At 46.3% G+C, this 23,056-nt stretch overlaps 1 protein-coding gene, 1 non-coding gene and 1 pseudogene across 2 annotated transcripts in view; all 3 read left to right on the top strand.

Moving 5' to 3' along the window:
* Positions 1-23,056, top strand: part of ASPM (assembly factor for spindle microtubules) — a 119,982-nt gene that overhangs the window by 28,006 nt on the left and 68,920 nt on the right. Inside the window, exon 11 of the mRNA XM_088474056.1 lies at positions 4,979-5,154. Coding sequence (XP_088330182.1) covers positions 4,979-5,154 — 176 coding nt within the window. The remainder of the gene's footprint in view (positions 1-4,978; positions 5,155-23,056) is intronic.
* Positions 12,643-12,761, top strand: LOC148522348 (5S ribosomal RNA; annotated as a pseudogene).
* Positions 22,382-22,496, top strand: LOC148522347 (U5 spliceosomal RNA). Its single transcript, XR_015878753.1, has one exon. It is a non-coding gene; the product is annotated as a U5 spliceosomal RNA (small nuclear RNA).

The following is a 23,056-nucleotide window of genomic DNA, read 5'->3' as shown; positions in this document are numbered from 1 at the left end:
CCTGTTCTTCTTCTGCTACAGCCCTTGCGGTGCGGTGTTGCAGGGTGTTTATTACCTCACAGTAAACGTGGTTTTTCTGTGTGGGAGGTCACATACGCTCCGTTCACATTCCTCATGTCTGAAAGTGAACGAGGATATCCTCTTCCAGCTATAATGTACTGATATCATGTGCAGTTAGCGGAGGGATATGTAGATGCTGAGGGTTTATGGAGGGCATGTTGTATTATATATCACGCCCCATTTCTGTCACTGTGCCTGCACTAAAAGGGACCGCCCTCGGCTGGCTAAGATGCTTACAGCCCTTGTGGGCAACGCTCCCTGCGTTTCCCCATAGGGGTTCTCGCAGCGAGTGGTGGTCTCATCACATGCAGGGGTCCCTGGGCAGTTGATGGTACCCCAGTGTATCCTGTTTTTCGCCCCCCCAGGTCTCGCAGGAGTCTGTGTGGGTGAAATTATTGTCCAAATGGTATAGCACCTGATGGACGTTTTGCAGGGGGAGTCACCATTTCGGCCTTCTAAACGGCCTTTCGGGTCTCAGACGGGTAAGGACATGACGTCTGATGACGGTGACATTATTGACTTTTTCAGACACGAGCCCCTTAGTGCAAAGGAGGCGTAGTCTGGGTCTAAAGTCTATATACCTGGCCTTATACGGGCAGTCCGTGCGACTTTGGTTATTACATATCCCCCGTGGCTAAATCCAACTATGCCTTCTTTAAGGATAAGGGTGTTGCCACTGTAATTCCTCTATCTGGTCAGGTGGATCATTTAGAGGAAATCCGGGTAAGCGGTTCCAGCCTCAAAAACGGTTGACCTTTTTGCATACCCCTTTGCGGATAATTATTTTTCCGAATGGGAGTTACCTTTACGGGTAGATTCTCATGTTACACGCCTAGTGAGGAGTGTTACGTGGCCCAGGTCCTCCTTAAAGGAGGTTACACATTGCAAGGTGCAAATATATCTAAAATCCAATTATTCCCTTGCTGGAGGGGCTTCCAGGCCGGCTATGGCCGTGTGCTGGGGGTCCAGAGCCATGGAGCGCTGGGTAGGTAACTGGATCTCTGCCACTATCCACCTGCTCTGCTGGAGAGTCAGTGTGCAAATTCTCAGAGACTTAGCCACGTTCATAATGAGACAGTCTTACATATAGCCTACTCCTTTCCAGAATCTCCTCGGCAGCAGTGCGGCTCGCCGCTCCCTGTGGTTGCGCTCTTGGAAAGCGGACGCAGATTCCATTTGGAATGATTTGCCTTTTACGGGACAGGTCCTGTTTGGCCCTCATCTGGACACAATTGTGGCCCCGCAGGCAGCAGCTACGTCTGCCTGTCTGCCATCGGCTACAGTCCCATCGGGGTCTGGGGTTTTGTCTTTTCGGCCCTGTCAGGCCAGGGTAAGTCTAAAATATAGCTTTCCAAGACAATCAGTAGCCAGGAAATCTGCTCAGCCATAAGAACAGGCTTGGATTACAAGACGTCCTACTCCCAAGTTGGACTATAAGCCTTCAGCCTCACGGGACGGGCCTCCTCTCGGGGGACCCCAGAGTTGGAGGCCGGCTTCTCCAGTTCGCCCAGTGCTGGTGTCTGACCTGGGGTAAGAGAAGTATTTTCTTGAATGTATGTCCTCTCCCGGTGAAAGCCTCTCAGACGGTTTTTCATTACAGGTCTTCTGTCAATTCAAGACAAGGCCCTGTAATTTTTGAGGGTGTTACACTCTATGCTACAAGCAGGAGTTATAGTACCTATTCCGTTGCCCCAAAGGGGAACGAGGTATTACTCCATCCTCTTTGGTACGGAAACCCAATGGGTCTTACCTGGATATCCCCAACCTCGAATCCTTCAACAAATTCTTAAGGGTTCCTTGGTTCAGGAGGGGGACCTTGCATTCTCAATCCGGGCGACCTCCTGGTGTTACCAGAGTCTCCAGAGATACTTCAGTGCCATCTGCAACGGACAATATCTGTGTTGCTACGTTAGGGCTGACTGATACACTGGAAATGGTCCTCTCTGGTTCTTCACAGAGGATGCTCCATATCCCAACATCTGAGGATCTTTGTGATTGAGGAAAAGATCTCTGCATTACAGGCAAAGGTACGCAGTTGCCTGCAGAGTCGCCGAGTGTCTATTCACTTGGCAATGTGGTTCCTGGGTTCCAGGGTGTCGCTGTTCGACATGGTGGAGAGTACCCAGTGTCACTCTAGAAAAATTGATCCTTTCCGGATGGGATGGGTTGCCCCATAGGATAAAGTCAATAGTGTTTCCCCGAAGGTTTGTCTCTCTCTGGCCTGGTGGCTGCGGAAAGCTTACCTAAACAAGGGGCACCCCCTTTGGGATTGCGCACCGGGTCCTCCTGACAACGGACGCCAGTATCCGTGGCTGGGAAGCAGTGACGGGTCCACACTTGTTCCAGGGCAGGTGGACACCAGTAGTTTTTGCGCTTTCCATAAACATCTGAGAACTCTGAGCAGTATTCACGGTTCTCCAGCATGCAGGACAGGTCCTCCACGGAAATACCGTGCAGGTACGGTCTGACAACGCCATCATGATGGCTTATGTAAACCACCTAGGTGGTTCCCGAAGTCAGGCGACTCTAACAGTGGTGTCTCGAATTCTGGCTTGGGTGGAAGGCTATATCCCTGCCGTCATCGGCAGTGTTGATTCAGAAATCCTCAGATGGAAAGCAGGCTTTCCCAGCCGTCAGGACGTGCATTCAGGGAAATGTCCTCTTCATCAGGAGGTGTTCAATCTTCTGGTGAACAAGTGGAGCCTTTCAGAGATGAGACTCTTATGGTAGACGTATGTTGGTCCAGTGGACCTTCTAAGTTGTGTACCTCGTCCCTCCGTTATCCCTTCCTCCAGTAATAGCAAGAAGGAGGCGCGCTCCTGCTGATAGCTCGTGCGTGGGCCAGACGGCACTATTACTCAGATCTTTGGAGTGTTTCAGTTAACACTCCAAAGCTGTTACCTCTACGACCAGACCTGTTGTCTCAGGATCCTGGCTGATACCCAGACCTGGGTTGTCTGTCCTTGCCGGTGTGGCGGTGGAGACTGCCCTCTTAAGGTCTAGGAGTTTTTCCAGCTCTATAGTTAACAGGGCCTATGTCCATGCTAAGAGCTCGGAAGATTTTATCTGCAAGCATTTACCATCAGGTATGGCATACTTTCTTTCAGTTGTGTCGCCCTACAGGCTCTGCTCCTCGGGTATTCCGGATATCCAGAGTGTTGGCTTTCCTACAGGTGGGCTTAGATAACGGTCTTCGCCTTGCTTACCTGAAGGTGCAGGTTTCTGCCCTGTTGGTTTCGTCGTAGGATTGCTACTCTTCCTGACGTCCGCACCTTTGTGCAGAGTATACATTATATTCAGCATCCCTTTGTTCCTCCTGTGGCTCCTTGGGATTTGGCTGTGGTCTTTAGGGCTCTCTGAGGACCGCCATTTGATCCACTGGGCTCAGTGGACTTCAAATGGCTTATGGCTAGAAATGTATTCCTTCTGGCCATTGATTTGGACGGTAGGATCTCAGAATGGGGGGCTCTGTCATGTAGACCTCCCTCTTTCTCATCTTTCCTAGGAACAGGGCAGTGCTTCGCACTTGCCCTGGTTTTGTACCTACGGTGGTGTCTAGTTTCCACATCAATGAGGAAATTATAGTACCTGCCTTTACTTCCCCAGTCCTTTCTGCTGGTGAGGCCTCTTTGGATGTGGTACGGGCTCTAAGAATTTAAGTTGACCGTACCAGTCCATTTAAGAAATCAGACTCTCGGTTTTGTCCTTTCTGGTTTCCATAAAATAGGTTGGCCTGCCACTGCGCTAACTTTGGCAGGATGGATTCACAGGTCTTCCTGTTCCATCCTCTTTTAAAGCTCTTCCACTAGGTCTGTGGGTCCTTCGTGGGCAGCTCGACGTGGCGCTTCAGCGGTGATTGGCAGCCACGTGGTCATCTGTCCATATTTTTGTAAGGTATTATGTTTTTGATACCTTCGCCTCTCAGGATGCTTCCTTCGGGCGGCGGATTCTCCTTACAGCACAGGAGCGTCCCCACCCTTAAAGGATACTGCTTTGGGACATCCCCTAAGGTATCCTGTGGATACCCTATGGACCCTGAAGTAGAAAATGAGATATGGTAAGAACTTACACTTGTTATCTCTATTTCTACGAAGTCCATAGGGTTCCACAGGACTCCCACCCTGTCGCACCTGTACTGCAGATGGGCTTTGATCTGGTCACCGGTTTCTCCGTCTCCTGGTGAGAATGTGATTCTTGTGTGTTCCAGACTTTCTTCTCTCTCTTTTTTGCTCCTGCTCCGGCCTATGGCTTGTTACGAAACTGAGTGGCCTGAGGCTCGGGGGCGGGGTATAGGAGAGGGACCCCAGTGCATCCTGGGAGGCTGAAAATGTAACTCTGTGGTGCCTGGATGTCTGCCGCCATCGCCTATACCCCCAAGGTATCCTGTGGAACCCTATGGACTTCGTAGAAATAGAGATAACAAGGGTAAGTTCTTACCATATCTCATATATTATTCCATGGATAAGTCCAAATTAGAATTGTCGTGCTGAATTAAGCTGGGGGTATATAGGTAGTAAGTGAACCCCTTTAGATACGTCATGGATCAGGAAGAAGGCAGTTATTGGACGAAACTCGTTGACACGTGATCACACAGTGACAGACATTGCAGACGGACCGCTGCACAGGTCCATGCTGCTCCGCCTACCAGACCGGGATCACTCCTATAACTTGTATTGCAGCTGTTACTCTGCCACAAGAAACCGGAGCTGCTTATGGACATGGAATCATGACAGGCTCATGTTACTGAGGTCAGCGTAAACTGACCGCTTTAGTCCTAATTTATAGAAATTCAATATAAGCAATCCATATTTTCTCATTTATCAATGTATTCTTTAAAATGTTAGCTTTTCTTGCCATTTTGCCATAATCTGAAGTATGCAGAATGTATACCTGATTTTCCAAACTTGTATTTTTGCAGACCAGTAAAGACCTCTTGTTGGCATTCTCTCGTGACTTCCTGAGTGGAGAGGGAGACCTATCGCGCCACCTTAGTTATTTGGGGCTACCCGTGTGTCATACCCAGACACCTCTTGATGAATTTGACTTTGCAGTGACAAACTTAGCAGTGGACTTGCAGTGTGGTGTTCGTTTGGTGTAAGTAATACTTACAGTAATGTGTGGTTTAAATGAAGCACATATACTGACCTCAGCCCAGAATAGAGGGCTAGTGATTATATCCGGTGGTAATCTCTGATATATTAATATTGTCTGATAGATTATTTTGAATTAAGGGGCAACAGGAGAAGTTAATTAAACTCCCTTATGCCCAATAAATGTGGAGAGAACTATTTTTACAAAATGAGTAACTAAAAGCACAAATAGAATTGTTCTCTAGAGTCAAGTAATAGAAGTTATAAAATACAAAGTGATTCAGTGTTTTTGTGAATTAACACGGGGGGGGGGGGGGGGTATTCAATTAGCCCCGATTCATTTTTGGGGGACAAAAAGGGACGTTTCCGCACTTACAAGCTTTGGGAAATTCAATTAGAGCACGTTTTTTTCCCCTGAAGAAATTCTGTTTCCGGGTGAAAACACATAGGTCCGTGATGGATTCTATAATAACAGGCTAATTATGGGGGGGGGATATTTTTCCCAAAAAAGGTCCCAGATGTGGAGGCGCTTTAGGGCTTATTGGATAACTCCTGGGAATCATTTAGCAGGTGGTAATTTACCGCGGCTAATTGAATTCTCCCCTAAAAGCGTAATGTTTGTACCTAGAGTAAAATTCTTTTCTCTGATTCCATGGGGAACGCTGGGTAGAACTAGTGGTGAGGAGCCTGGTACTTTAACACTAAAGAATGCTTAAACTTGGTTCCTTCCCCTCTACGCCCTGACTGCCCTAACATCTCAGTTATTTTCAAGCAAAAATCAGTACATTGTCCAAAAGCAAACTAATGGACAGGAACAAAAACAGGCCGACAAGCAGAGCATTGGGAAGGGCATCCAGTGTAACCAATGGAAAAAGGTTTTATGGTAAATACAAAATTCCTGCATTTTCCTTCAGCTAATGGTGACACTGGGAATGCCCCAAAGCTTTCCTTCTGGGAGGGATCACTCTGATACAGCTAGCAGCACCTTGTACCCAAAACTTTCATCTTTTGCTGCAAAGGTAACAAATCTGTAAAACTGGGCACAAGTGTGCACAGACGATCAGGTGGCTGCTTTGTACAGCTGTGACAGCAGATGACACACCATGCTGTGAGGTCCCCAATGATCAAGTGACATGCGCGTCACAAATGAGGGAAACTATTGTCCTCCCGCAATGAAAGCGTGACTGATAAGTGCTGTTATCCACCATGGAAAAGACTTCTTGGATGCCAGCCACACATGCTTATTTAAATACTGCAAGACAATACTGTAAGTTATTTGTTGTGTGTATGGTATTTGTACCTTGAGCATAAACTTGAAGAGCTTGTTCCTTATCCAGCAACTGAATTGAGCCGTCTTCATGACCTTTTAAGTGTATGGGTCATAGCTGCAACCACGATATGCTGGTTAATGTGAAACTTAAGATGGATACACACTTGTACAATCACACTTTAGATGCAATTTGGTTTTGACTGCACATACATTCAGAAGTCCCGTTCAAAGACCGATTCATGTGTACACACCTTCACAATCTAACTTGCGATCCAGGAAACTCCTCTATCTAAAATATCTGTTGAAAAAAACATAAGTGATGCTACGACTGGAGGGTTTATGGGCAGAAGCATCAGACAAAATGGTTGAACGTGCGAATAAACTTTGTCTGATATTGTACCATTGAATGACAATTAAACTGCACATAAAACCTAATATTCAATGCAGCCTGTTTTCTTCAGAGAAAACCTGATAAAAGCTGAGACACATCCGTAAGATATCGCATGAAAGGGCAATGAGAGGAAAAGAGGGTTTCTGTACATGAACCACAATTTGTAAAAAAAAAAAAAAAAAAAAAAAGTCTTTGGAAAAAGACAGACAAAGCTGAAACCTGAATCTTTAAGCATCCAAGCCTTCTTGGAGAGACCGCAGGAATCTGGCTAATGGGTAAGCTGATATTTTTAAACCTCATAACTCCACCAAGATCTGTGATAGATTTTAGCTAAAACTGTTTTATGAACTTTCAAAATTTTAATAACAATATTCGAGAAACCCTTGGCATTTAATACCCCTTTCAGATATACAACCCGGGAAATTTCCTGCTCAGACCCGAGAATTTCTCCTGTGCAAATTCCCGGGTATTTGGTCAAAACCCCCCTTTCACACTACAGTGTCTACCCGGGAAATTCCCAGGTAGACCCCTTTCAGACAAGAGCAGGGTTTTTCTTCTTACCTGCCTCTTTGCCGTCTGCTCCTCCTAGCCTATCTCCTCTCTGGCTGATGATGATGATGTCATCATTCAGCAGCCGGAAGCCGGCCAATCGTAACGCAGATTTTTTTTTTTTTTAATTATAATTTTTTAAAAATTTATTTTAATTCCCTGGTAGTCGGCTGGCGCTGGGGGTGGTGAACAGCAGCGCTGAGCGTCCTATAGGACGCTCTGCGCTGTCAACTACATGTAAAAGCTGGTTGGTGCTGCCTGGGAGTAGTAAATTCCCGGGTAGCACCATTCAGACAGAAGCCCGGGAAAAAACGATTTGTAGGGGCGGCTACCCGGGAATTTGACTGAGGCAGGCCAAATTCCCGGGAATCTCGAGATGCCTGAAAGGGGTATAAGATGTCGGCCTCAGTAGCCCGCCTCATTAAAGCGAAGTGACTTCAATCTGGGTGTTGGAAAAGTCCTTGATACAGAAGGTTGGGGAATGGAGAAGCTCCCAGTATGCTGAGGAGTTCCAAGTACCATGACCTTCTGGGCCACTCTGGAGCTACAGTACCTGAATTTCCCTGCCTTTTTCTCTTTACTCTTTTTAGTATCCTTGATTAATATGGCTTTCATTGGAAAATTCCATGCGGCCCACCATGGCGTTTTCATGAAGAACGGTGAGTCTTTGGTCTGAGAGAAATTCTGGACCTTGTGGCTGTGCTGAGAGGCTGTCGTATTTATATCTGGTAGACCCCATCGGTTCACCAAAATCTGAAAACCTCTGGATATAGAGACCACTCTCTTATATGAAGATCTTGTCTGCTCAGTTATTTGGCCTCCTAATTTTCCACCCCAGAAATACTGCAGCAGTGACTGACACCTGCCTCTCTGCCCATGAAATGATTTTGCTGGTGTGTCATGGCCTGGACACTTTTGGGTCTTCCCTTATGATTCAGATATGCCACAGCCAAGACATTGTCCAACTGAATCTTTACTGATTTTTCCTTGGACAGAGTCTGAGAATCTGGTCGGGACTTGCATAACTGCACAAAGCTCGAGTACATTTATGGGAAGGACTGACTCTTCCCGAGACAAACAACCCTGGTATGTAAACTGGTTAATGACTGCTCCCCATCCCTGTAGACTGGCATCTGTAGTAACCAAAGTCCAATTCCAGATGCTGACGGACAACCCTTGTTCATGCTTCCGATAAACAAGTCTTTGACGGGGAGATACACTAAGACAGGTGCAAATGTGGCTTGTTCCATCTTGCTTGAAGATAGGGCTGCATCCATATTGACTAGAACCATGCAAACTGAACAGCTTCAAAGATCAAGACTATCTTGCTTAATAACTTCATGAAGAGGTGAATTGAAACTATCACTTTAAAAGCAACCTGACCATGACCTAGAGAGACAAAATCTTGTCCTGAGGTAGTAAACCCCTTTGGCCTTAAGTGTCAAGCATCATGCTGAGAAACACAATATGCTGTAATGGGACCAGAATGGTCTCACATGGCTGGTGTTATGACCCAACCATGAGCGAACAGGTCCTCTATTGTAACCTTAACATGAGACAGGGTTGATCCTTTATCTTGAGGTCATCCAGATCAGCTTTTAACTTCTAAAATTGTGAGATGGGCAGTCATGACTGCCATAATCTTTGTGAAACACCTAGGAGCGATGGTGTCTAAATGGCATATCTTGTAATGAAAAATTATGTTTTGGAATTGCTAGAGTCTGATGGTCTCTTCAGATGGGAACATGAAAATAAGCATTCTTTACATTCATGGACACCATGAGTTCCCCCAGCTCCATGTTGGTGACCACCGACCTCAAGGACTCCATCTTAAAGGTGTCTACCTGCAGATACAGATTCAGAGATTTCAAATTGAGAATGGGTCAAAAGAAACTGGCTTCAAATTGAGAATTGATCAGAAGAGACCACCTGGCTTCTGGACCAGAAGCACATTTGAGTAAAAACTTTTTCCTGACTGGTAGGTTGGAACCAGTTTTTTTTTTTTTTTTTGGGGGGGGGGGGGGCATTGTTCTTTTGCTAATCTGGCAGACCCGCGTGAAGAACAGTTTGGGATAGAATTTCCAAAGGTCTATCTAGTAATCTGAGGAGACAAGGTCTTGAAACTAAAGAAGCAGGGTTCCACCACCTCCCAGGTGGGAGAAGTACCCATGTGGGCTACATGCCAGACAGTTCAACATAGTCAGAGATAAGCAACGTTGGATTATCTCCACAAGTGGCCAATGACTGGATTCTGGACATGACACCTTAGCTTTCCAGAAAGGGCAAAAGGAAGAGAGGGAATAATATAACTCTCCACCAGTTGACTTTGTGATGATCTTATCCATCTCTAGATCAAATAAGACTTTTTTTTTTTTTTCCTGCACAAGGTTGTTCGCTGAATCATGGATGGGATCTACAAAAAAGATAAACTTTGAGTGAGGTCTCTCTGAGCAAAGACCCTCTCCCAGTTGATCTGCCTACCATTCCACTGCCTTGTTAACTCAGATAATTTATACAGTCAGTGCTATTCCTAGAGAAGGTTGAACCTGACACTGGAGTAGTAGTTTTCTTGGACAAACAAGTCATTGGAGAATCTACCACATTTTTGAGAACTGCACCACTGTTTTCCACCCATCTGCATCACTTTGGCTCCTTCTCATCTGTGCGCTTAATCTTCCCCACCTCTCCACGCCTATCTGTCCCATCCACATCGCTCTGTCTCTTCCTCATCTACTCCACTCTTATGCCATCTGGTCAGCTCTATCTGCTCAGACCTCAGTTGCATAGACTGCATGTGTGTATTGCAATGAGCACACAATTCTGTGAATTAGCAGCTCCACCATTTTGTGAGGGACAGCAATCTCACTCTGTGAGTGCTTAATCTGCAGTTAACCACAGGGTGTGATGGTATACCATATCTGTATTGCGCAAAGAACAAGTCCATTTAAGGCGTAAACCTTAATGATTGGAATTTAATTGCTTTTTTTAGTTTGAGTGACAGAAATTCAGTAGGTTTTGTGAAATTTCAGATAATGTTGATGAAGCCTCAATGGGACATGTGAAACCGTAAGGTTTTTTTTTTTTTTTGTCTATGGTGTGTGTGTGTATATGTGTGTATGTATATGTATGTATATGTGTATGTATATGTATATATATAATATATAATATGAGCGAGAAATAAATAGAAGTATCTATGAGTGTGGTATACAAGGTCAATATTCAGCATGTGGGCGCTACTGAAATGTCAACATGTTGGAATGTTGTCAAACTATTCCTGGTGGTCTGGCAGTGACTTACCTGCTCTCGGCGGTCGCGGCATCTTTCAGGTCCCGGCTGTCAGGTGTTGAGCAGTTCTGGTGCAGACGTCTGTGGGAACTGCGGTTTCAGTAAGTATTCTTTCCCTAACTCTAATTCCTGACCCTTTATCCTTGCTAGACAGGATTACCCTACTTAAGTGTTATTTCTCCTTCATCCACTAGGGGACACTGGAGTTTAAGACAGTGGGGTATAGATGGTGGTAGAGTAGAGCCTGGCACTTTAAATAATTTAGAAGTGTGACTGGCTCCTCCCCCTCTATGCCCCATCAGCCCCAGTTTAAGAACTGAGCCCCAGAGGAGACGGAGGACAACAGGAATATGAGGAGAAGGATAAGACCACAGAACGGAACAAGACCGACAGAAGGAAAACAGAGGAACCCACTGCAGGGAACACATGCAGTCACACAACCATATAAGGACCAAACAAAATGGCAAGTACGCAGCGCTGGGAGGGCGTCCAGTGTCCCCTGTGGAATCGGAGAAAGGGATTTATCGGTAAGTACCAAAATCCTGTTTTCTCCTTCATCCACTAGGGGACACTGGAGTTCAAGACAGTGGGGACGTCCCAAAGCCAACCTCCCAGGTGGGAAGCGCAGAGAACTTGTTGACCCTTCTGCTAAACCGAAGCCGGGACCGCCCAGAAACTGAGCGCCCAGGTTTTAGAATGTGCCCGAGAGAGCCGGTAGCTCATTAGGCTGTCTCCAGCCTTTTCATATATTTTTTTATGTTTTATTTAACACTGAGGACAGGCAGGCTGCTTACTGTGGTAGTCTGCCTGCTATGTGGGAGCCGCCGGGAAGGGCACCGCCACGGCTACTGCAGCCTGTGTCCAGTGACCCTATGGAGGGGGCACACAAATGGAGTCATCGGATCCTGCAAGGACCCGCCCCTGCTGACACCGGCATGTGTCCGGGTTCCTCACCGCCCCCTCAGCCCAGCATCCCGGCCGCAGCAGCTCATAAGTATATCCCACCACTCCTGACTAGCTGGAGTGGTGGGCCAAAACGCTGGGCTCAGGGACGGCGCGTGCTGCAATATTCCCCTGCCAGCGTTGCTAACGGGGCAGTGTTGGAGCTGCTAAAAAGACCCGCCACTGCACTCGGCAGTCAGCGTCCGGGTCTCTGGCTTAGCCTAGCCACTATTCCCCCTCCTATTTAAATGAGGGGATGGATAGGCGCGGGCTCCTCTACAAAAAGGAGTCAGCGCTGTGCTAGCCGCAGCTGTCACCGAAGACTCCTGCTCCTCCCTCCTCTATGCAGGGAGGGAGACTGCCGCGTCCCACTACTCCCATAACGGGAGTCTGCATGAACAGCCCCGCTATTATAGCCCTGCATAACGGGGCTGGGGCGGGGCTTAAGGAGCCGCTCAGCGCGGCTCTTCGTTGCCGCGCTGGGGCTTGTATGAAAGCGCTGGCTTATACTCACAGCTGCTGGAGAGTGTGGTACATCGCTCTCAGCTGTTCTTTGCTGCGCCGGTGCTTGTTTGAAGAAAGCACCGATGCTGGCTCTCACAACGCTATGCCTGCCTAGGAAAACATAGCGCTAGCAGTGCAGAGTCCCCATTCCCTGTTAGCAAGATGGGGGTGATTTTCTCAGCGTGTGCCCACCTCCCTCTGGTTTACGGCGGGGCTTAGCGGCGACCTGACCATGTCAGTATCCGCTCTGTAGCCTCCCACTGTGTAGCTATGGAGAGGAATAGGGAGCTCTAAGCAGGGCCCTCTGAGTTAAATACCGGCGCTGGCTTCACGGGGGCTATAATTACTGTCCTGTCTAGCAGGAGTGGACTGTCTAAGAGGAGGCAGTCACAAAGTGGTCCCTCTGAAAACGCAGAGGCTAGCACTGGCTTTCTGGAGTCTGTAAGGTGGGCAGCCAATAAGACCGGAACAGTGGAGTGTGCCGTAAAAGACTCCGCCTGGGATCCGGGTTCGGGACCCGCCCTAAGCGCTCTCTATAGGCAGGCTGCCAGGCCTACGGCCACACCACCCCGAACACGCCTGATCTAGTCTGATCTCTGAAGCTAAGCAGTGTCAGGCCTGGTTAGTACTTGGATGGGAGAACGCCTGGGAATACCAGGTGCTGTAGGCTTATGCTCTGCAGTGGTTGTAACAGCGGGCGTGGTCCTTCTCCTCTGTCTCTATTAATGAGAAGACCGCTGCATCCCACTGCTCCCATAACTAAGAGGGCTGTAGCAGGGAGTTAGTGCGGCCCCGCATTTTGTAAAGTCCTGCTCCTAAGAGGACAGCACAGTAAGAATGTAACAGTTTCTCGTGCCGTGCATGGCACATCATGGTCTCCTGGTTTGGGGACCGTGGGGCGGAATCAATATCATAAGGTTTAGGAAGGCAAGACTGCTCGTGAGTGTCACTCTGGGCGCCCTAGGAGCAGTCGACTACCTAAAGCAGCATCTGGCCAGCGGCTCTGCTGGCATTGTGCTGATAGGTGGGAGTCAGCACATCCCGCTGTCTTGGGGATGGATACCAGCCTTGGCGCATCCATCCTCCTTAAAAGCGCAGGCTGCTACAGTTAGTAGCGCTATTGTGAGAGATGACAGCTCCTGCTCTAAACTCTACAGAAGGCAGCACTAGGCGCATGGCGCCCGATCTCGTCTGGTCTTGGATGCGAAGCTCCCCATGTGGGGACGCTGCCATTCTTCTATTACAGGAGGTTTGTTAGCGCTGCCTCATACACTTCTGAATACTGATCAGCTGGGAGGTTTTCACCAGTGACTGGTTGAGGCCCTGTTTTTTAATAGATATGGTCTCACTGGCCTCATAGTGGGTTGGGTTAAAAATACCTTACTTGTTTGTTATTTGCATAAACTAACGCAGACTGGCATGGTGGCCCGTGCCTTAGTCCTACATCTGGGAAAGCCTCCAAAGTGGGTTCAACTAGAGCTTAAATGGCTCACCTGATAAGGCGAGTACACCAATCACAGGAGTGTCCCAGGATCGAAACCAGTCTGTGACAGCATGCTGCTAAAATTTCTTGCCCCCCTACGCCGTAGCTGTGTGTGTATGTATATGTATATATGTAGATGTGGGTATTGCGGTGGCACTCACAGGCCTTTCAAGTACACGAGAAAGAAAGGGAAACACAGCCCAAAAGTATTGCCAACGTTTCAATCTCTTTTATTGGAGATTTTCCGCATGGTGAACCACATACAAACATAGCAACATTTAAATAGACAAGACACTCACCCTTGTGCAGCACCATCAGAAGCCGGCGCCGGGAGAGATGACATCATCACGCGGCGTCACATGGACGGAGCGTGCGGCGCTCTCAATCACCGGGTAGTCGCCAGTTACCATGGTGACAAGATCAACACTTATAGACACAAACGGGTTCAAATAAAACCGCTGTACACAACATAAAAACACACAGCTGACAGGGACAGGTATAGGACAACAGATAAACACAATTAATGATCTCAGAGACTGTAAAAGAAACAGCATATAGATACATGCAGTAAAAGAACACCAACAGTTCCAGAGAGTAGTCTACTGTTATATACAGTATGTATAGTGCCACCTGTTCATCGGATACTGGGGGCAATAGAGACAAAATGCAATACATAAAACCCATTATAAGTAAGTTATAAGCATGCGGAACATTGTTAGAATTCAAACTAAGCCTCCAGAGATACTGGATGTATAAGTCACATATGTATATATTTATTTTATACTAAGCTCTGCTTTAGAACATATACAAGTCCGGAGTGACCTCGTACCTTGGGTCATCTCCTTCCATGGCTCTTAACTATTGCTCATATTCTACTTAAAGTATGCTTGTCACCTATTAATCTGGTATATAGGCGTGTATATATACATACTTGTTCTTAACCTAAAGGCGAGGGTAGGATCTGTTCGTATCACTTTTATGTCTGATACCTAGCATATTTATAAGGAAAGATGCTGAGATTGAAAGGACTCTCCTGATGCGGTAGTTTGCTACGTATAATAACTCCGCTTTACACTATCCCTAAGGATATATAGTGTGTGTGTGTGTATATATACACACACACTATATATATATATATATATATATTTATTTATTTATGGAGAGAGAGAGGTATACCTAGGTTTCCACAATCTATTGAAACCAGGTGGCCCTGGATCTGGTTAGTACTCCGATGGGAAGCCGCCTGGGATTACCAGGAGTTGTAGCATATATACAAATAGATTTAATCCTGTGTGCTTTCTTCAGCAGCATGTACAATTTTTTTCTTTGGAAACTGGGTTCTAGATCCAGTATACTATTGATTAGGTGGCTTTATAGACTAGTCGCTTCTATAGGGACCCTATTCATGTCCTGTGGCCGCCTTGTTAGTAAAACTATGTACTTACATAATGATCCTGGGGCATTAGGTGTCTAGGTTCATCTCAGGCTGTTCTAAGAGGCATTCTGCCTCACAAAAATTGGGTCTTGGGCTATCGCATTGCGACCTTGGACAATATCTAATATATAATTGTTCACGTCAGTCAATATCTACAGCCCCCCCTTTTCTGGGGAACTATTATTAATTACTACTACTACACTGCAGGTGCACACTTGGCAGTGCTCAGTAAGTACTTTCAGGACCAGTGCACAACATTATAAGACACTAAAATGCAGTATTCTAAGTACTATATAAACATGCTGATCTCCTGGTGCAGGAGTCTGCCAAGTCAGTTCAGTACCAACTCTTCTTTTCAAAGAGATTGACTTCCCATGCACCTATGTATGCGTCTGTGTGTACGTGTATGTGTGCGTATATAGTATTATATATTCATTCTCTCTCTCTCTCTCTCTCTCTCTCTCTCTCTCTCTCTCTCTCTCTCTCTCTCTCTCTCTCTCTCTCTCTCTCTCTCTCTCTCTCTCTCTCTCTCTCTCTCTCTCTCTCTCTCTCTCTCATTCATATATATATATATATATATATATATATATATATACTGATATTTTCCCATTACTTGTATGAATATTTCCTAGTAATTGGGAGGACCGGTTTATAATCCCTAACTGGGGTTATGACTAACGATATATCCCTTTCATAGGAAAATTGACACATTCTATGTTTATCTGCAGGTACCCTTTGCAGTACTCCATATTATTGACTTGTCACATACAGCACAAGCATATCAGTTGGCTCTACGCTTTTTCGAGCTTATACAGGCGTGTAGGTTCATAGATCCTACATGGCAATTAGTGCCACTATTCTACTAGAATCTTTTCGGTTCTAGCCTAAGGTGCATCTATGGGCTAATGCACATCTTACGTGGAAGTGTGACATTCACTATGTTCCATGCCAGAGGCCAGGTTGGTTTTCCTGTTCAGTATCTGTTGATACTTTCATTACTCTGACAGGTTTCTGTCTGGTACCTTCATGGTTGTCCTAGTGCTCTAGCCTTGCTTTATGGGATGCTTCCCAATATTGGTAGCTCACTCTCCCTTGGTGGCTGTTGCATCAGTGTCGGTATCTTTATACGTATATCTGTATGATTTGTTTATGTCCGGCAGTGCTGGGATTATTCTGTCCCCGACTGTGGCATCTTCCTGTTTCCAACTCTACATTTGGATTTTCTCGAGTTCTTCTCGTGTTTTTGACCTACTCCTATGGATTCTTGTGGGAGCTCTCTGCTACCAACGGTCCGGTTTGGTTTGTTTCAGCTGAGATTACAGTGTTCTGTAGCTCCTCATCTGCGGCCGTTGCCTCGCTAGTCGTTCTGTACCTTTCCACCTACGCTGTATGTTTTGGAAATTCTGTGGCTGTTCATTGATGGAGTTCTGATTGTCTCCTGTGCTCTAGGACACTTGATCCTCAGCCCTTGCTTTTTCTTTGGGCCTACGGTTCTTGGCGGTCCCTGTTTAGGTTTGGCCAAGGGGTTGGACAGTTCTCCGCACTTCCCACCCGGGAGGTTGGCTTTGGGACATCCCCACTGTCTTGAACTCCAGTGTCCCCTAGTGAATGAAGGAGAAAACAGGATTTTGGTACTTAACGATAAATCCCTTCCTCCGATTCCACAGGGGACACTGGACGCCCACCCAGCGCTGTGTACCTGTTGCTTTGTTTGGTTCCTTATATGGTTGTGTGACTGCATGGTTCCCTGCAGTGGGTTCCTCTGTTCTCCTTCAGTCGGTCTTGTTCCATTCTGTGGACTTTCTCCTTCTCCTTGTCTTCCTATTGTCCTCCGTCTCCTCTTGGACTCAGTTCTTAAACTGGGGCTGATGGGGCATAGAGGGGGAGGAGCCAGTCACACTTCTAAATTATTTAAAGTGCCAGGCTCTACTCTACCACCGTCTATACCACACTGTCTTGAACTCCAGTGTCCCCTGTGGAATCGGAGAAAGGGATTTATCGGTAAATACCAAAATCCTGTTTTTTCCCAAAAATTCTCTTACCCTATACAAATACTGCCTATTCGTCTGACCAAGTCGGGCATGTCCCATTGCGTTACACTATATTCTAAATTTTTTATTTTTTTTGCAAAAGAGAATTGCACAAGCTAAACAATATATTACTTGGCCAAAAGGAGGTTTGGCGGTTCATGACATTTAATCCTTTTCACATTTGTTTTGAGCTATATTTTGGATTAGTTGTATGATAGGGGTTTTTTTTTTTTTTACTCTGAGCTCTTGAGCCAGAGATTTTCTCCACTTTCACTGGTGGCCCTTCTACATACCTCCCAAATCCCTTATAACTACACAAGTAATGTCTAATATTAGTGATTCTTACTGATCTTGGTTGACTGTGAATTCCAAATGTGCCAGTGACCATACCTACTTTAAATCTATCCCAATTTAGGGCAACCCACTTTTTATCCCTAGCTTGGATAATGCTACTTTTCATCATTGAAGGGAAAAGTGCATTTGGAGGATGTAAGACATATTTGATCCTGGCGGTATTCTCCTCACATTCCAATATTTGCAACAGAAGTTTAATAATAATAATAATAATAATTAATAAACAATTGTATGTGTATCTAGAAGTTGGGCACTATGGTCACTCTCTCCCCTGTACGGAACCACATTCTGCTACATCTAGTAACTTACACAGTTTTGCACTCCCATTTACAATCTATCCCTTACAAAACTCGATATTTGTATTCTAAATTGGTTAATGCTGCTGTTGATATGGTTTGGAAAACCTCAGTGACATGCTGGCAGGTAGATGTTTCCGATGTCACCTCCTCGGATGTTTTATTAAGTAATTATCATGATCCGACTTCTACACTCCTCTGTTAGAAGAGGTTCATGTTAGGACAATATATAGAAAATATGTATCTCATTTGGCAGCTGAGTCAGGGTGGTGCCGTCAATGTAGACACAACCACCTTTTTCCGTACTTTATGGGAATGTCCTAAGATTAGACATTTCCGGGATAAAGTTTTGGGAATCGTTTAAAGCCCAGTTTAACTTTCCCTTCATCGGGGCTAGCTATCTTATGTTAAACTTTCTGAACTGGGATATGGGTCACAACAGTCAGGTGGTCATTCCTTTGTTAACCACCATTGTTACGGTAGCCGCACGGTTAGTTACTGTTAATGTACTGTAACTACCCGTTCTCTTCTGGGGCTAATACTGTAATATAATAATAATAATAATTTTATTTATATAGCGCTTTTCTCCCATAGGACACAGTCGCTTTACAGACATCAGAAAACATGGTACATTGTACAAGGATATGGTGTTGCAAAAAAAATAGAAAACCACACCAAGATAATTAAAATCAACCAAAACCTAGAGAGCACAATAAGCATATTGCAGGGTTGGTGCAGACATTTTGGGAAATAACTTCCATGGGTTATATATTGCACCCACAAAGGTACCAAATGAGGCAGCCATCTTGGGCGCACTACGTAGGATTACCCTGGGTGGAATAGGTTACGCCTAGAAGAGATGACACAAAATGGGTGGTTGCAAAATCCTGATGCTAGGAGTAGGGCCCCAACATGTCAGGTCCATGTATTTTTCATCCCATCCACGAGTGTACCAGGTGAGGCAGCCATGGTGGACGCACTATGAAGGTTGCACTGTGGGTGGTAAACCATACAAGGACCCAAGGAATATATTGGAAAACTGTCACGTGTGTGGCAGTATGATATACCCTTTGTGAATAGATCCACATGAGGTACATCCTGCCCATGGAGGATGCACTTCAGTGGATGTATAGCACACCAGTATAGCATACAGTGGATGTATAGCACACCAGTATAGCTTACAGTGGATACATAGCACACCAGTATAGCATACAGTGGATGTATAGCACACCAGTATGGCTTACAGTGGATACATAGCACACCAGTATAGCATACAGTGGGGTGGAAGTACATTTTACAAAACAGGGATTAGTAAATACAGCAAACAGTGCTGCAGTTCGAGTTTGAGATTTACGGGTGACTGAAACATTTGAAATATGAAATGCACTGAATTAATAGATCCACGTGTTTGTTCATCCTGCCCAAGAATGAACCATCCGAGGCAGCCATCTGGGGTGCACTGTGTAGGTTACATCTGGCAGAGTGTGCAAGTAGTGGAAGTATAACGTCCAGGTGGAGAAAAAAATAAATAAATAAAATGCGGTCACCATTTATTCTTTTTAAAGTTAAAACCATGTTAAACTTAATCAGAAATAAAAAAATTATAGTGATCTGCAAAAAGCCACAGAGTCTCCTTCGCTTGAGTGTGTGGGTTTGTCGCATCCAGCAGTTTGTGGAGTTAGATTTGGCTGCAGCATGAGACAGCAGCCGAACCCAGTCTCAGGGGAGTGTAAATGAAGGTGAAGTGGCAGCGTTCCTGTGTGTTTATGAAATTGTGTAAATTTTGGTTAGAAAGTAGTCAAAAGTCCAAATCCAGTTCGAACTCCATGCTTCAGATGGCATGCTTAAGATGCAGGCTATATTGGCAGGCCAAGCCTGTGTGTGCAGGCTTTAACTTGAGTCCCTTTTGCAGGAGAGGCTAGGTCAGCTGGTATAGTGGGAGGGAATGTTTGAGCAGTTTGTTTAACAAGCTAATTAATGGTGGGGGGAAGATGCAGCATCACAGTTGGAAAACAAACTTTCAAAACAGACTATTCTTTCAGTGAAAGGCATCAGATATGGAAGATGGCATTAGTTTACCTGGAAAGAGATGAATATAGCAACACTTGTACTTTGACATGCAAGCTACTATCCCTCTCATTGATAAGGGAGCTGTGCAATTTTATAAAAAGAAACTGGGGGATTTATATTGAATACTTGTAACCGTCGCTACAGTCCAACATTTTTTGAAAATCTTTGAAACCACAAATTAGTATCCTTACAGCCAGTTGTCTTAATATTAGGGGTGAGCGGGTTCGGATTTCTGAATTCCGAGCCCCCCCCCCCCCCCCCCCCGGTCCGAGTCAGGCTCGACTTTTTCCGCCTGACTCGGATCTGAAATCGAGGCAAAACGTCATCATCCCGCCTTCCGGGTCTCGCGGGTTTTGGATCCTATATAAGGTACCCGCGTCGGCGCCATTTTCTCAGTCGGCTGTGGACAGTGAAGAGGGAGGGTGGGAGTTAGGGCTGGCTGGGCTGTGTAGTGCAGTGCTGTGCTGCTGTTGTCCATAGGGGCTGTGTCCACTCCAAAGTCCTATGCAGTGTCCCAGTCCTAAAGGGGTGCTGTAGTGTTTCTCCTTCATCCACTAGGGGACACTGGAGTTCAAGACAGTGGGGTATAGACGGGTGGGGTATAGACGGTGGTAGAGCAGAGCCTGGCACTTTAAATAATTCTGAAGTGTGACTGGCTCCTCCCCCTCTATGCCCCATCAGCCCCAGTTTTTAGAATGTGCCCGAGAGAGCCGGTCACATAGGGCTGAGCTCCAGCCCACTCTTAGTATTTTTTCTTTTATTTTCCTTTATTTTAATTTCTAGCTTTCACAAAGCATTGAGGACTGGCTGACAGAGTACTGCGTCTGTCAGCCTGCTACATGGAGGCATCAGGTGACCCGCCACCACTAAAAAAAGAGTGCGTGTCGGAGTCCCAGGCACCCTGGCAGTAGCTCAGGGAGGACACGCCACAGCTTAATATAGAGGCTGTGTCCGTTCTTCCGAATGCCTAGCCGCAGCCCTGATGCCAGCAGTGGTAAGTATAGCTCTGTTCCCCTTATGGGAAACGGAGTTTAATCTGCGGCCCCTCCGCCCCCTCCCAGGCTCATGTGGTATATACTGTAGTATATCCCCTCCTGGAATCCTGTAACGCCGCTAGCGTTATTACAAGGGGCGGAGCTACCGCGCATAGAGCGCGGATACCAGTACAGGGAGACTGTTCAGACAGTCTGTAATGTTGCTGCCTAGCAGCATGCCTGATCCCTGCACGATGAGCGCTGTCTTACTTTATAGAGCCTGACAGCGCTCTGTTTGCTGCTCTCACGAGAGCCGAATCCTCCCTCTGCTCTATCCCCACGAGGAGGGAGCCTGCCACGCCCCGCTACTCCCATAAGGGAGTCTACATAGCGCACCAATTGGCGGAGCTTAGGGAGCTACTCAGCGCGGCTGTTCCCTGCCGCGCTGGTGCTTGTAGAAGCGCTGGCTTCTGCACACAGCCGCCGGGGAGCGAGGCTGTTATTCACAGCGCTCTCGGCTGCGGGTTGCGGCGCCGGTGCTTGTATGAAGATTGCACCGGCGCTGTCTATTTCATTCCCGCTCCCCCACTCGCATTATGCCTACAATACATTGTTTGCGCCCGCCCGCTTATTATAGTAGGGGCAGAGTCTACTCCATGCTGGCGTGCACAGATGCCGCCATACTCCAGGAGTATTATTAGCATATGCACCTGCCTTAAAATGAGCCGGGGCTTATTACCAGCATCTCCTGCATCCTCACTCTGGAGTTGTGTGGGGGGTGCAACCCTTAACAGGGTTGTGGGTTTTATTCCCAGTATGGCCCTAGCTGTTTGGAGTTTGTATGTTCTCCCTGTGCTTGCATATGGCCTCTACCGTTTTTTTCTTTACTTGAACCTACAGCACCTGGTCTTATTAGGTTTAACGGCACAACTGTGGAGTTTGTACTTTAACCTGCAGTCCTTATAAAGATCTGGCTCTGCCTCATCTCGGTTATATTGCAAGTAGTTCCCCTACGGAACTGGGCAGTGTACTGGTTTAATATTATATAAAAAAAAAAAAAAAAAAAAAGGACCCGCCGCCACTATTATAGAGTGAGTGTCCGGGTCCCAGGCACCCTGAAGCACAGGAAGGAACATGCCACAGCCTAATATAGAGGTTGTGTCCATGCCACTTTGCCCACCACATATCTATCAGCGCCTACGGCCACACGCCCGATCTCGTCTGATCTTGGACGCTAAGCAGCGCCAGGCCTGGTTAGTACTTGGATGGGAGACCGCCTGGGTATACCAGGTGCGACAGGCTTATTACATTGAACATCTGGGGCAAATATGCTTGATGTGTAACAGAATAATGCAGTGTGTTTCTTGCATCTATAGCTGCCAGAGATCACTCTGCCTAAATAGTCGGGGCCACTGTTCTGGCTGCTGCCAGAAATTAGGGTTATTGCATATCTTTAACCCAAGGTTAGCACAAGGGTGCGTCCCATCCCCAGGCTTAGGCCTCACATTGGCTCGCCTTAAGAATGAGCCGTACTCTTCTCATGCACATATGTGGCTGCACATATGTTAAATCTCAACAGCCTTCGGTGCTTACCTTAGAAGGTATGCATCTGTGCATCTATAGGGATTTATATCTTATTTATTCCCTTATACTGTGGTTTCTCTTCAGATCGAATAAATCTTTCGCCTTTTACTAAAGATTTCCGTGGAGAGGAACAATCATGAGTTTCATGTAATTTTTTGATGCCCGGCAGCTGCTGGGCTGCACACACAAGAAGTAACGTATGGCCGTTGTAGTGGTTGGCATTGCCGTCTCACATCACTGAGGTCATCTTTTGATTTCCATCATCTGGAGCCAGAAGGGCACACCTGATAAGGCGAGTACACCGGTAACGGTAGAGTCCTAGGATCGCAATCAGTCTGGGATAGTACGTTGCTAACATTTCCTGCCCCAACACCGTAGCAGAATGACGGCCACGCGCGGCACATGAGTAGTCTCCCTGTGTGGAGGTAAGCCACATGTATGTATATACTTGTATTTTGTACTAAACCCTGCGTTTAGACCTGGGGCTCAGTTCCTTCTAACTATTGCCCATGTTATATTTTTCAAATTATATCGCCACCTACTAATCTTGTATGTAGGTACGCGTAGGCATGTAGGGATTTATGTATGTGTTATGTATATATATATGTGTGTGTGTATATACAGATGTATGTGTGTGTGTGTGTGTGTGTGTGTATATATATAATTATATTGCTTCTTATCCTTACCATTAAAGCAGGGGTAGGATATGTTCTTCTCAGTTTTATGTCTGATACCTAGC

This window comes from Taudactylus pleione, unplaced genomic scaffold, assembly GCF_031769625.1.
Source record: "Taudactylus pleione unplaced genomic scaffold, aTauple2 ptg000146l, whole genome shotgun sequence".
Taxonomy (NCBI): domain Eukaryota; kingdom Metazoa; phylum Chordata; class Amphibia; order Anura; family Myobatrachidae; genus Taudactylus; species Taudactylus pleione.
The sequence above is the reverse complement of the archived record's forward strand: the minus strand, read 5'-3'. Positions and strand labels throughout refer to the sequence as shown.